The sequence below is a fragment of the Macaca thibetana genome, chromosome 12, assembly GCF_024542745.1.
Source record: "Macaca thibetana thibetana isolate TM-01 chromosome 12, ASM2454274v1, whole genome shotgun sequence".
Lineage (NCBI taxonomy): Eukaryota > Metazoa > Chordata > Mammalia > Primates > Cercopithecidae > Macaca > Macaca thibetana.
This window is the reverse complement of record NC_065589.1, coordinates 41,822,681-41,837,851: the sequence shown is the minus strand read 5'-3', so window position 1 is coordinate 41,837,851 and position 15,171 is coordinate 41,822,681. Positions and strand designations below refer to the sequence as shown.

General features: G+C 38.8%; 3 protein-coding genes across 5 annotated transcripts in view; 1 reads left to right on the top strand and 2 right to left on the bottom strand.

Moving 5' to 3' along the window:
• Window positions 1–15,171, bottom strand: part of PPIL3 (peptidylprolyl isomerase like 3) — a 448,181-nt gene that overhangs the window by 68,280 nt on the left and 364,730 nt on the right. The window lies entirely within an intron of this gene.
• The window catches only part of ORC2 (origin recognition complex subunit 2), a 61,747-nt gene that overhangs the window by 26,774 nt on the left and 19,802 nt on the right, over window positions 1–15,171 (bottom strand). For both annotated transcript variants that reach the window (XM_050750631.1, XM_050750630.1), the window contains 4 exons: window positions 14,114–14,203; window positions 5,974–6,066; window positions 4,557–4,588; window positions 730–790 (listed from right to left, as the gene is read on the bottom strand). In XM_050750631.1, the coding sequence (XP_050606588.1) occupies window positions 730–790; window positions 4,557–4,588; window positions 5,974–6,066; window positions 14,114–14,203 (276 nt within the window). The remainder of the gene's footprint in view (window positions 1–729; window positions 791–4,556; window positions 4,589–5,973; window positions 6,067–14,113; window positions 14,204–15,171) is intronic.
• The window catches only part of NIF3L1 (NGG1 interacting factor 3 like 1), a 103,934-nt gene that overhangs the window by 71,962 nt on the left and 16,801 nt on the right, over window positions 1–15,171 (top strand). Inside the window, exon 8 of one of the 2 annotated variants that reach the window (XR_007718116.1) lies at window positions 9,908–10,041. The gene's annotated coding sequence lies outside the window, so the exon portion shown is untranslated. Of the gene's footprint in view, window positions 1–9,907; window positions 10,500–15,171 lie in introns of those variants that run through there. The other variant, XR_007718115.1, reaches the window with a different exon arrangement.

Sequence of the window (15,171 nt, the reverse complement as noted above, 5' to 3'; positions counted from 1 at the left end):
AGAGGGAAGTTCACCTTCTCTCTAAAAAACAACCCATCTTTGGGATAAGGAGAAAACACAAGACATGGGATATAGTTGACATGAAATAACAATCACAACTATACAGACCTTTTACTGCTTTAATATACCAAATCATTTAGCATTACCAATTTTATGGTGATTAAAAATACAGTTTTAACAATTCTATGAAATCCGTACCTTGAAAAGAAAGGGCTATGAAGTTATAAAGCCCTGATGTTAGGCTGAATTTAACAATGTTGGCTAATACTACTCTTGTCAAGGATCAGCATTATGAAAGGTATTGACATTTTCCTGATATATAAAGGTCCAGTCATTTGCCCCAAAGTTAAATATTCAAAAATCTGAAACGATTTTTAATTTCCTAGAAGGCAGGAGCCATGTCTGTTCACTTGATTTTGTTTAGCCTTCAGTACAACTATGAATATTTAATATTATTTCATTATAAAATTTCCAAATAAATCAATAGAATAATTTCCAAACTGTCTCAAAACTGTCTTAAAAGGCATGTTATTTCTTTGGAAAGACCTTTTAGCTGACTTCAATATACACTGACTACAATGTGAAAGACATGGTGCTAAGCGTTGCAGCTAAAAGCCAAAGATTCAAAACACCAAGCAGTCGAAGTCTAGAACCTATATACTTAACTACCATTGCCTGTTGTTTAGATGTTGCTTTTTATAAAAATGTCACGTAAAAAGAAATACGTACCTATTAATCTTTTTCTTAGACTACGAGGTGCTGTTGACAGAAATTCACTTTTGTCATTGTTCTGTTTAAAAACAGGAAAAGCATTAAATAACAACATAGAAGTTAATGACTGATCTGAGTGAAAGAGGCTAGAAAAGAAAAATATTTTGCTTTCAATAGACTGCATTAGAGCTAGATGAGCTTACTTCCTAGAACTAGAAGATAATGACAAATGAATTATTTGGAACAAAACAAGGGTATAACAAAAGAAACAAATTCCAAAGGATTACTAGAGTGATTCTAGAAATTGAATTCTATATTATTTGTAAAGTATGTATATACTTCTATTATGTACAGAAAAAATATGAGTATATCAGCCTTTTGAACTACTTTCACCTATCAGATTAGTAGGACATATATATATACACACACACACACACACACACACACACTTTTTTCTGAGACAGAGTCTTGCTGCATCACCCAAGCTGGAGTGTAGTGGCGTGATTTCGGCTCACTCCACCTCACTGCAACCTCTGCCTCCCGGGTTCAAACCATTCTCCTGCCTCAGACTCCCAAGTAGCTGTGATTATAGGCATGTGCCACCACGCCCAACTAATTTTCGTATTTTTAGCAGAGACAGGGTTTCACCATATTGGCCAGGCTGGTCTCAAAACTCCTGAACTCAAGTGAACTGCCCACATTAGCCTCCCAAAGTACTGGGATTATAGGCATGAGCCACCATGCCCAGCCCAATAGAGTATCTTTTTAAAAGATAGTATTATGTAGCAATCGTAAGTATGAAAGGGAATGGGCACTCCTATGTATATGGCAATGAGCCTTTTAATGTGCTAGAAATTTACTGGTGTTAAAGTATTACATGCTTTAAGGAGAGAAATAGAGATTTACACTTTCTTAGTTTCTGTAAGAAATTTAAAAATTGTAATTTTTAATTTAACAGAAATAAAATTTCTGTTACAATTAAAAAATTGTAACTTTTTATAGAAGTACAAAGAATTTTTTTATAGAATACTACCATAAGTTGTTAGCACATTAAAATATCCACTGTTATATACATGTAAATTTCTAACAGTATTGATAAAAAAGTTAAGGTGCCCTGTGATTTTATCAACATGAAAATATGACAAAAAAAATTTAAGTTTATTGTCTTGTGATAGATTGTTGGTGTCATTTAAATCTGATTTGGGATATTAAGAATAGTACTCTAGGCCAGGCGCAGTGGCTCATCCCAGCACTTTGGGAGGCAGAGGCGGGCAGATCACCTGAGGTCGGGAGTTCGAGACCAGCCCGATCAACATGGAGAAATCCCGTCTCTACTAAAAATACAAAATTAGCCGGGCATGCTGGTGCATACCTGTAATCCCAGCTACTTGGGAGGCTGAGGCAGGACAGCTGCTTGAACCTGGGAGGTGGAGGTTGTGTTGAGCCGAGGTCATGCCATTGGACTCCAACCTGGGCAACAGAGTAAAACTCTGCCTCAGGGAAAAAAAAAAAAAAAAAAAGAATAGTAATCTAATAACTGAGCTAATCCCTTACCGATGGAATTACAGTATGTCTCAAACTTTTTTGATCAAGATCCTCAAAAATTTTTACATTTTGTCATCTTGACCCAGTACATGTATATATATAAACCAAAAAAATTATAAAACAGAAATTTAAAATTCTGTTCTACTTCATTTGTTAAAAATGCAGTTTATGTCTTACTAAACTGATTTCATGATTGAGTATTGAGATAACTTATATAATATATACACAGCTTAAGTCTGAGAATTCACAACACCAGTGTCAAAATAACCATTGCAGAAAATTCCTGCTCAAAAAGACAAGACTAATAAATAATTTCCCTACTTGCTATAGAAAATTTCTGCAAACTAATCTCTCTTGACGGTTTGCTCATTTGGGCAAACTGTTCTCCTGTCAGGACAACAGATTACTCCCAGGGCAAACAGCTTATCTTATCAACAGTTTAGTTATCAAGATACACTTTAAGACACGATCTTCACTGTGTCTACCAATCCTAAAATATCATGTCCCCAATTCTGCCCAATACCAATCAGTTTACCATCTTGAAAAACCTGCCTTAAGCCACTTAAGCCCAGGATCCCCAAGCCCTATACATATTTTCTCTTGAACTTGCTTTTCTAAGACAGTACACTAAGATTCTGTCACAACGATGTTGTCTCTTATTGTAATAGGTAGCTTTGTTTCATCAACAGGTTTTTCTGGTCTTTTGGGAGAGTTGACAATATCTACTAATGGGTTATAATCTATAACTTGAGAAAGAATAATCTAAATTCTTGATTGGATTATGGCAATGAGCTTTTTTTCCTTTTATAGTGATACAACACACAAGACATAATATAGGAAAAAAGCATTATTAAAGACAATTGAAATTCTGGCATGTCTAATCCCATATACAGACTTGTCTAAATAGGACATTCCTGCACAGGCCATAAGCATAGCCTTAGATGACGCATAAGAATCACTTGAACCTGGGAGGTGGAGGTTTCAGTGAGCTGAGATCGCCACCACTGTACTCCAGCCTGTACTCTATACTGACTGTGGAGGCAAAAGTGACTCCATCTTGGATGCTAATCCACCATGTTAACTTCTGATTAGCCCCAGACTCATGAATGCCTCCTGATTCCTACTTTATTTACTGTCTTCTGTGAAAGAGCATGTCAACCTTGATATTATTACACAAATTACTGGCTACAATGCATATAGCATTCTTGCCGTCTTGACAATTAAAGAGGGTTGCCTTTAATTATCTTGCTGGAACATGTATACCCTTTCCTTATGCTATGTAAGCCATGGCTCTGGGGAGTAACAGTGAAGAGAGCTACCCTGTCTTGTGGCTGCCCAAGACCATGCTCCTGTCTCTAATAAAATACCCTTTACTGACAAACTAAACTTGTCTGCCTTCTCCTTTGGTTTCTTGGCTCCTTTGGCATTTGGGGGATGCTTTGCATATATGGCCCTTTCATGGAACACTCAACACTCGAAAAGGCATAATGAGAAAATTACACCACAAAAACACAAAGGAGGCCAGGCGTGGTGGATCACTTGAGGTCAGGAGTTCAAGACCAGCCTGGCCAACATGGTGAAGCCTTGCCTCTACTAAAAATACAAAAATTAGCTGGGTGTGGTGGTTCGCACTTGTAATCCCAGCTACTCAGAAGCCTGACGCATAAGAATCACTTGAACCCGGGAGGTGGAGGTTTCAGTGAGCCGAGATTGCCACCACTGTACTCCGGCCTAGGTGACAGAGTAGGACTCCGTCTCAAAAACAAACAAACAAACAAAGAAAAAAACCCACAAAGGAGGAGATAAAAATTGTCAATTCCTTTTAATTACTCTGGAATGGATTTGCCTAAGCCAGCCTAAGTTTTCAAATGTAAATTATAAAAGGATAGAATAATGGATCTAATGCATCTTGGGATCAAACTGCACAACACTGCCCCCTTCCCCCTGCAAATGAAATAGAACATGACATATAAAAGCAAAACCCCCAAAATTTTCAAGCCCGCTACACACAGCAGAAAAAGCACAACAGTTGGGTCTGGGAGGCCTGGCTTCATTTTCTAGCTGTTCTCCTTCCAGTCAACTGAACTCACACAAGTCACTTCACCTCTCTGAACCTCCAATTCTCCATCTATAAGTTAGATATTTAACTGCCAAATATCTGTAAATTACAAAGCACTATATAAATTAAGAGATCAATTTTTTCATTGAATTTCTGATAATTTTTCATCGAATTTCTGACGATTTTTCATCATGTCTTACTTTGTAACACTAAGGCTTTTGCTTTTTAGTCAATCACTTACCTTCGGCTGAACCTTGTCTGAAGCAGAATGGCCTAAAGAATGAAACAAAAAGCCATGACTTACTACGGACACTTTACTTTTCATTGTGGTCTAGTTTCATCAAAAGTAGTTTCCAGGCATGGTGGCTCACACCTGTAATCCCAGCACTTTGGGAGGCAAGGCAGGAAGATTGCTTGAGGCTAGGAGTTCAAAACCAGCCTGGGCAACATAGCGTGATCCTGTGTCTATTCAAAAAATTAAAAATTTAAAAAAAAAAAAAAAAAAAAAAAGCAAAGCTGCAGCTTCTACATAGAAGCCACCACATTATTACTGAATTATAAATTAATTCCCTCTCCACCGGAGGATTATCACTATTCATTTCATGATCACTCACATTATTAACAGCTACTTCCCGCATTTCTGTAGCATTCTAACAAGAAAAATGGAGCCCTTTTAAATTTTGATTATTGAAAGGTACAACTGTCCAGGAGCAGTGGCTCACGCCTATAATCCCAGCACTTTGGGAGGCCAAGGCAGGAGGATCGCTTGAGGTCAGGAGTTAGAAAACAGCCTGACCTGCAGGGTGAAACCTCATTTCTACTAAAAATACAAAAATTAGCTGGGTGTGGTGGCAGGTGCCTGTAATCCCAGCTACTCGGGAGTATGAGGCAGGAGAATTGCTTGAACCCGGAAGGCAGAGGCTGCAATGAGCCAAGATCACACCACTGCACTCCAGCCAAGGTGACAGAGTGAGACTCCTTCTCAAAAAAAAAAAAAGTACAATAGAGCCAGACACAATGGTGCTTATAGGCCCTGTTACACGAGAGGCTGAGGCTAGAGGATCACTTGAGCCCAGGAGTTCAAGGCTTTAATAGTGTGCTTTAATTGTGCCCGTGAATAGCCAATGCACTTCAGCCTGGGCAACATAGCGAGATGCCATCTCTAAAATATGAAAAAATAGAAATATCGGCAAGTGACATTGGTGTTCAAAAACCAAAAGAAAAATATAAATAAAGAGAAACACAATGTATACTTTTTAATCTAGTTAGAAGGGATCATTCAAAAATAGCCGCTCCACAATTACTGTAAGACTTCCAAACTCCAAACGCCTTATTTCATATAGTATTTCCCAAAGTCAAATCTTCTATAAAGAATTGGCTAACTCAAGCAAATGACAACAGGATTTAAAGACTATTTCTGGTTAGCCCTGTCAATTTGCACAACTTCAGTTAGCACAGATATTTTTCCCTCTTATTGACTGCTAAACATGAGTATACTAAGTTACATGAGTTGAAATATTAATTGCATTTTGTTGAATGAATTTTCAGAATAGAAAAGAAGAAAATATATAAAAATGCACAAACAAGGGAAAAAGTAACATGCTCTATCTTGAAGCAACTATGAAAACTCTTTTCAAAGAACTAATGTAATGTCTTACCCTTGCTACTTTGAGGAACGTTTATCATAATCTCAGGATCATTCTTCAAACTGAATGAAACACTTTTTTTTGGTGTTTTTGCTAGTTCTGAAGCTGTAAACAAAGAAATATATAAAAACCTTTTAAAGGACAACAGTAGATAAAGAGGGAAATAAACTTATTTCGCTTACAAAAGTTATTTAAAAACCTTTGCTACTTTTATCAGAAAAATAATCCTGTCCATATTAGGAGTAGTACTAATTTCACCTTTATTAGCTGTCTTCCCAGCATCTTCAAATTTTCCTTCATATTACCCACAGATTTCTTAAAAAAAAAAAAAAAAATACAAATAACTTTGACCTTGCTGCTTTCTCTAATTACCATACTCTCCTCTCCATCAACCACTTATGTTCCTTTCACTTCTTACCATATATAGTTGAGGCACATCTTTGATGGGGGGTGAGAAAGAATGGCCAGAAAGTGAGATCCAAACTCAAGGGAAAACTGTGCAGAGTTAAAATTATACTTTAAAATCTTTTAAATCTTCCATAAAGTGTGGAACAGTTTATTTTGTGCCAAAAATTCTATAATACGTATAAATAATGCATAAAACAGAGTGCTGAACAGATGGCCATTTCTTCAACTAAGAATAAATGAAATAGTGGTCTTTTGTTTAGGGGCCATTTTATTTTTACTTTAACAATTTTCTTTCCCTCATTTTTTTTTTTTTCTAAAGACCAAAGACCAAATCGCTTGTAATAGGGGCCATTTAAAATAAAAAAATATAATCGTTATCTTTAATGATGCTCTCACACTCACACCATGAGAGGCATGTGGAAAATGAACCCAAATAAAGAAATAGATTTACATTTTCCAAGTTAACTCTCACACTGGGACACTGTTCACTGAGAAAAAGGGCACATACCAAATTAACTGCTTTTTTTCTTTTTTCTCTAAATGGAGAAGGTGTAGTTAAATTTGTACAAGTGAAAGCCATTTTACTGGCTCCTAAACCTTTCTAACCTGCCCCCATTTTTATCCTCCAATCTTGAAACTGACCCAAGATACTCATAACAATCTCTACAAATGAATTGGCTGCTTCTTTTTTCTTAATCTCTTTGGCATTCTATATGATTCACTAGGTTTTGTTGTTGTTTTGCTTTTGTTTTTTTTTTTTAAATCTCCCTTGGTATTATTCCTCCATTTGAGTCTTATGACATTATCCTGGTTCCCAAGCTACCGGTGGTGGTTAGTCCATCTCTTCTTCACTGTCCTCAGCCTCCTCAACATTCTAGGCATACTTAAGGCTCAGTCCTTGCTCTTCTCTTTATGTCATTTTTGGATTAAAGGCTGATTCACAGGATAGGGAAAAAACTTCATATGAAAAGAAGCAACAAAAGCAACTTAGCTGAGATCATTCTGGTTTTATACTGAAACATAAAAATGCTCCACCTGATTTTAAATAACTATAAAACTACAAAGGAGTCAGGGAGAAAAGAAGAAAAAGAAAGAATTGAAGAGGAATAAGAACAAGATAGTCTTTTTTTTTTTTTTTTTTTTTTTTTGAGATAGAGTCTTGCTCTGTTGCCCAGGCTGGAGTACAGTGGTGCGATCTCAGCTCACTGCAACCTCTGCCTCCCAGATTCAAGCAATTCTCCAGCCTCAGCCTCCCAAGTAGCTGGGATTACAGGTGTGCACCACCATGCCCAGCTAATTTCTTGTATTTTTAGTAGAGACAGGTTTTCACCATGCTGGCCAGGCTAGTCGCAAACTCCTGACCTCATGATCCGCCTGCCTTGGCCTCACAAAGTGCTGGGATAACAGGTGTGAGCCACAATGCCCGGCCAAGATAGTCATTTTTGTGAGTACACAGAGATAGGCAGACATTCCAACACCTCTTGGATGACTCAACATGTCTAATAAGCACCAGGCACAATGCCTAGTACAACTACCTGTCACCCAGGAGTGCAGTGGTGTGATCATGGCTCACTGCAGCCTTGACCTCCTGGGCCCAAGCCATCCTCCCACCTCAAACTCCCAAATAGCTGGGACCACAGGGGTGCACCACCATGCCTATCTAATTTTTAAATTTTTGTAGAGACAGGGTCTTCCTATGTTGCTCAGGCTGGTCTCAAACTCCTGGCCTCAAGTGCTCCTCCCACCTCGGCCTCTCAAAGTGTTAAGATTACAAGCATGAGTCATCACGCCCAGCGGTGAACCACTATTTAACACATAACTTTTTGTTTAGTTATGACTGTGAATGGCAAAAAGTTACAGTGTTTCTTTACGTCAGGGGTCAGCAAGCTGTAAGTCTATGGGCCAAACCCAGACTTTCCACTTGTTTTAAGTACAGTTTTATTGGAACATAGCCACACCATCCATATGTATTGTTTGTGGCTGCTTTTCAGCTACAACAGCCAAGTTCAGTAGTCACAACAGAGACTGTCTAGCTCACAGAGCTGAAAATATTTACTGTCTGGCCCTTTACAGAAAAAGCTGGCTGACTTTTGCTCTGTATTAATCATCTGCATGCACACTTTCAATGCGTGTGTACAGTTTTTATCATTCTTTTCTTGCTCCTGTGTCATATTTGTTTTTGATGATATTAAATGAAATGTAATGGCATGGCTGTTGACTCTATTAATACAAAATTAGGCCTGGACATGGTGGCTCAAGCCTATAATCCCAGCACTTTAGAAGACGGAGGTGGGTGGATCACTTGAGTCTAGGAGTTCGAGACCAGACTGGGCAACATGAAGAAACCCTGTCTCTACAAAAGAACAGAAAAATTAGCCAGGTGTGGTGGCGTGTGACTTTAGTCCAAGCTACTTGGGAAGCTGAGGTAGGAAGATTGCTTGAGCCCAGGACATGGAAGTTGCAGCGAGCCAAGATTACACCACACATTCCAGCCTGGGCAATACAGAGAGACCCTTAAAAAAAAATGATGTTACTTGTGGGCTTGTAAAAAAAAAAAATAGGGCACAAATTTTGTATCTTTATATTCATTATTCTAATAATTCATCTATATTGTCTTTTACACAATAAACTGGTCTCTAATGATAGCTTTAGATCAGTCTGTTATCTGGTCGTATCTAACCAATCCATTTTCTTCTTCTTTTAAAAAAGATACTTATTTTCTTTTACCTCATTTATATTTATCTGCTCATCTGTTGATGAACATATAGGTTGATTCCATATCCTGGGTATTGTGAAATAATACTGCAATGAACACGGGCGTGCAGATCTCTTCAACATACTGATTTCATACCCTTTGGGTATATATCCAGTAGTGGGATTGCTGGATCTCAAAGTATTTTTAATTTTCCCATTTACTTCTCCAGCCTGATTGAACTCCTCACTTTCTTCTCTACCTGGTAATTCTACTTTTGCTCTTTTGTTTACATTTATTTTCTTACCCTAGATACATTCTCTGTATTTTACAAAGCCTTCCTATCTAACCTATAGTCTATTTCTAGCCCTATATCTTGGTTAGCCCAATTATATGAAAATCTTTTTCTTTTTTTAAATTTTTTTTATAGAGATAAGGTCTCACTATGTTGCGCAGGCTAGTCTCAAACTCCTGGGCTTAAGTGATCCTCTTGCCTTGTCCTCTCAAAGTGTTGTGATTATAGGCGTGAGCCACTATACCTGGTCAAAATAATCATTTATACTCAGAATAACATGATTTTCTGGCAGATCATGTTATTTATTAAATATTAAGGCATTCTATTTTACTGATATATTTAGATGTAAACACAATTAGCAACAATACTTAATGAGTCAATGAAATTCATTAAAGAGCATCGTAACTAAACATGGGTTGTAACTAAACAAAGATTTTAGAAGTCTGATCAGTCTGTCAAACTGTGTTCCTGAAATTTCATGGTCATAATAATAAAAACTAAATATCTATAAAACTATCTTCTCATGACTTTAAAATGTGTATTTGTTTCAGATGTGATGACAGAAATGCAGAGAATGAAGACAATATTCCAGTTTTATGCAGCGCTTACAAATACAACACATTATCATCTTTAAGTTATGAGCGTACTGATTCTCCAAATGGAGAACTACTACTTGATTACTCCTGTGAGTTCTATTTCACTTCACAATAATAATTCTCCTCTTTCTCCAGTGGTATTTTTTTGTCCTGCACCATTGTTCTAGGGTTTCATTTTGGTCTTGGTGTCTATTTTATCTTTCTTCTAATAATTACATCAGCATTTCTCTGGTTTCTCAGTGCTCCTATACAGGATTCAGTCATTTTTATAGATTTAAACAACCTTCATGTTCTGGGTTCAAGTGATTCTCCTGCCTCAGCCTCCCAGGTAGCCAGAATTACAGGTGCGCACCACCACATCCAGCTCATTTTTGTATTTTTAGTAGAGATGAGTTTCACCATGTGGGCCAGGCTGGTTTTGAACTCCCGATCTCAAGTGATGCACCTACCTCGGCCTCCCAAAGTGCTGGGATTATAGGAGTGAGCCACTGCGCCCAACCAAAAAAACTTAATTTCTTGATGTAGATAAATATATACTAAGAAACACATCAATTAATGTAAATTATTGTATGTACCATGTTATGTTCAAAATCAGTAATGTATTTAATGTTACAACTTTTAGAAAAACTAAACTGATTTTGTCAATTGATTAACTTATATTCAGAAATACAGGTTTTATAATTACTTCTCATATATTCCTCATCAGTGTCAACATTTAACATATTTCATTTTTACTTGACCCTGAATGTTTACATGTGTCATTGGCTACAGTGATTGAATAAAAACAAACCACTGAAGAAATATCCATAGGTGTTTTATACTTATACATTGTAAGCCCTCTTTTTCAACTATTAGATTTACCAGGTGGATAATAATTATTCTCTTGTTCCTGACTTTTTGGTATTTCCAAACCTTATATTTATATACCTTTATAATTTTCAAAGTACTTTCACATATATTACTTTCCTTCCTTACTGCTTTCAAAAATGATGACCCCCTCATACCACAAGATCGAAATACAGTGCCATCTGATTCTTTTGTTTGTTTTTGTTTTTTTGAGACAGGGTTTCACTCTGTCACCCAGGCTGGAGTGTAGTGGTGTGATCGTGGCTCACCGTAACCTTGAACCCCTAGGCTCAAGCGATCCTCCTGCTTCAGCCTCCCAAGAAGCTGGGATTACAGGAATGCACCACCATGCCTGCTTAATTTTTTAATTTTCTGTAGAGACAGGGTTTCGCTATGTTGCCCAGGCTGGTATTGAACTACTGACCTCAAGCTATCCTCCTGGCTTGGCCACCCAAAGTGCTGGGATTACAGGTGTGAGCTACCATGCCTGGCCTGAATTTTAAAAAATAATTGACAGTTTAATTTTAAGGTTATATGTAATTTATTACAGCTTAGTTCTCTGAAAATCAGCAATTGAAGTGTAATTGGTATAGGCGGTAACTCAAGTAAGAAAAATGTTAGAAGACTATTCCTAATAATTTTATGTAAGCATTTTCCTGTAATATAAACAACATTTTTCCATATACAGGGTAAAGCTCTGTGGTTTTTTTTTGGTTTTTTTTTTTTGAGATGGAGTCTTGCTCTGTCACCCAGGCTGGCGTGCAGTGGCACAATCTCGGCTCACTGCAAGCTCTGCCTCCCAGGTTCAAGTGATTCTCCTGCCTCAGCTGCCTGGATAGCTGGGACTATAGGCACGCACCACCATGTAGAGATGGGGTTTTACCATGTTGGCCAGGCTGGTCTCAAACTCTTGACCTCAAGGGATCTGCCTGCTTCCTGCCTCAGCCTCCCAAAGTGCTGGGATTGTCCAGCAAAACTCTTATTTAATCATTAATTCAGAATAGCTCTATGTGACTCACTTGTTACTTCAAAAAAGTTTGTGAAGAGACTAAGCTATGGCTGGGCACAGTGGCTCATGCTTGTAATCCTAGCACTTTGGGAGGTTGAGTCGGGTGGATCACTTGAGGTTGGGAGTTTGACACCAACCTGGTCAACATGGTGAAACCCCTTCTCTACTAAAAATACAAAAAACTTGGGATTGGGTGCCAAGATGGCCAAATAGGAACAGCTCCAGCCTTCAGCTCCCAGTGTGAGTGACACTGAAGACAGGTGATTTCTGCATTTTCAACTGAGGTACCAGGTTCATCTCACCGGGGCGTGTTGAACAGTCAGTACAGGACAGTGGGTGCAGCCCAATGAGTGAGAGCAGAAGCAGGGCGAGACATTGCCTCACCCGGGAAGCACAAAGGGGAAGGGAATTCCTTTCCCTAGCCAAGGGAAACTGTGACACACAACACCTGGAAAATCGGGTCACTCCCACCCTAATATTGCGCTTTACCAAGGGTCTTAGCAAATGGCACACCAGGAGATTGTATCCTGCGCCTGGCTCTGAGGGTCGCACACCCAGAGAGCCTCCCTTATTGCTAGCGCAGCAGTCTGAGATCTAACTGCAAGGTGGCAGCGAGGCTGGGGGAGGGGTGCCCGCCATTGCTGAGGCTTGAATAGGTAAACAAAGGGGCCTGGAAGCTCCAACTGGGTGGAGCCCACCACAGCTCAAGGAGGCCTTCCTGCCTCTGTAGACTCCACCTCTGGGTTCAGGGCATAGCTAAACAAAAAGCAGCAGAAACCTCTGCAGATGTAAATGTCCCTGTCTGACAGCTTTGAAGAGAGTAGTGATTCTCCCTGCGTGGAGTTTGAGATCTGAGAACGGACAGACTGCCTGCTCAAGTGGGTCCCTGACCCCCAAGTAGCCTAACTGCGAGACACCCCCAACTAGGGGCAGACTGACACCTAACACCTCACACGGCTGGGTATACCTCTGAGACGAAGCATCCAGAGGAACAATCAGACAGCAACACTTGCTGTTCAGCAATATTCACTCTTCTGCAGCCTCCGCTGCTGATACCCAGGCAAAGAGGGTCTGAAGTGGACCTCAAGCAAACTCCAACAGACCTGCAGCTGAGGGTCCTGACTGTTAGAGGGAAAACTAACAGACAGAAAGGACATCCACACCAAAACCCCATCTGTACATCACCATCATCAAAGACCAAAGGTAGATAAAACCACAAAGATGGGGAAAAAGCAGTGCAGAAAAGCTGAAAATTCAAAAAATCAGAGCGCCTATCCCCCTCCAAAGGAACACAGCTACTTGCCAGCAACGGAACAAAGCTGGACGGAGAATGACTTTGACAAGTTGAGAGATGAAGGCTTCAGACGATCAAACTTCTCAGAGCTAAATGAGGAACTATGAACCCAGCACAAAGAAACTAAAAACCTTGAAAAAAGATTTGACAAATGGATAACTAGAATAACCAATGCAGAGAAGTCCACAAACGACCTGATAGAGATGAAAACCATGACACGAGAACTATGTGACAAATGCACAAGCTTCAGTAATTGACTCGATCAACTGGAAGAAAGGGTATCAGTGATTGAAGATCAAATGAATGAAATGAAGTGAGAAGAGAAGTTTAGAGAAAAAAGAATAAAAAGAAATGAACAAAGCCTCCAAGAAATATGGGATTATGTGAAAAGACCAAAAGCATTAGGAGATATACCTAACGTAAATAACGAGTTAATGGGTGCAGCACACCAACACGGCACATGTATACATATGTAACAAACCTGCACGTTGTGCACATGTACCCTAGAACATAAACTATATAAAAAAAAATACAAAAAAGTTAGCCAGGTGTGGTGGCACACACCTGTAGTCTCAGCTACTTAGAAGGCTGAGGCAGGAGAATCACGTGAACCTGGGAGGTGGAGGTTGCAGTGAGCCGAGATTGCACCACTGCACTCCAGCTTGGGCAACAGAGTGAGACTCCACCTTTGAAAAAAAAAAAAAAAGAAAGAAAAAGAAACTAAGCTACATATTTTGGAGAGGACTAAAGAAAAACAGACTGTGCTCATACTACAAGAAGCTTATAATCTAGCTGAAAACAGAAGACATCTGAGCATGTAAAAAACCAAATGAACTTAATTGTGCTTAATATAACATCCTTCTTTTAGGGAATGTCTCATTATTCCCTAAACCATAGGGAATCTGTCTTCATTCCTATAGGAAATACAGTAGTATGATAATCATGGGGAATGTGGTTAAATCTACCTTAGGAAAGATGAATAATAGTTACAGAAATCAGAAAAGCAACATACCTAATTTAGCCATCTTTTCAGAGTGTTTTCTATTCTGAAAAGAATAAACTTTATTTCCACCACCTGTAGCAGAGCCATTTTTCAACGATTCTGAAAGAAAAAATGCAACATACATTTAGGAAAAAAGAACAAAATTAACAGAAAAAAAAATTTTGACAAAAAACTAAAGATCTGTACCCCTCACAGCCTTGCATAAAGGTTTAACTATATTTATATATAAAATATTTAGAAATACATTGTAAAGAAAACAGGCTATGGAACTGTTTTTATAGGTTTTAACATGCTATTCAAAGATACACAGACATCTATGTAAAAATACAAAAACATGGCAAAACCCCAGATTAGAGGGATATGCATTCAATTCATAACAACAGTTGCCCCTGGGGAGGGAGGACTAAAAGGACTTTATTGGTTATATTTATTTTCTGAAGCAAAGATGAAAAGTACAATTGTTGAGGTTGAGATTTAAACAGCTGTTTTATGGTAGAAGCTTTCTTGGCCGGGCCCGGTGGCTCACACCTATAATCCCAGCACTTTGGGAGGCTGAGCCAGGTGACCATGAGGTCAGGAGATCGAGAGCATCCTGGCTAACACGGTGAAACCCCGTCTCTACTAAAAATACAAAAAAATCAGCTGGGCATGGGGGCACACGCCTGCAGTCCCAGCTACTCAGGAGGCTGAGGCAGGAGAACTCCTTGAACCCAGGAGGCGGAGGTTGCGGTGAGCAGAGATTGTGCCACTGCACTCTAGCCTGGGCGATAAAGTGAGACTCCAACTCAAAAAAAAAAAAAAAAAAAAAAAAGCTTTCTTAACAGATGCTGACTTAACTGACATTCTTCAGTCTCCTCTTTAAATATCAACTGCTACCTACAACAGTGAACATTCATTTCTAGTATCCTACTCCCTAACACAGCAATTTCCAACATGTGGCCTGAGGGTTGCTAGGATCCCTGAGGTCAAAATTACTTCTTAATAATACTAAGACATTAATTACCTTTTGATTCTCAATCAAGAGTGTACAGTGAGGTATGCCAGAGACAACATGACGTGATAACAAG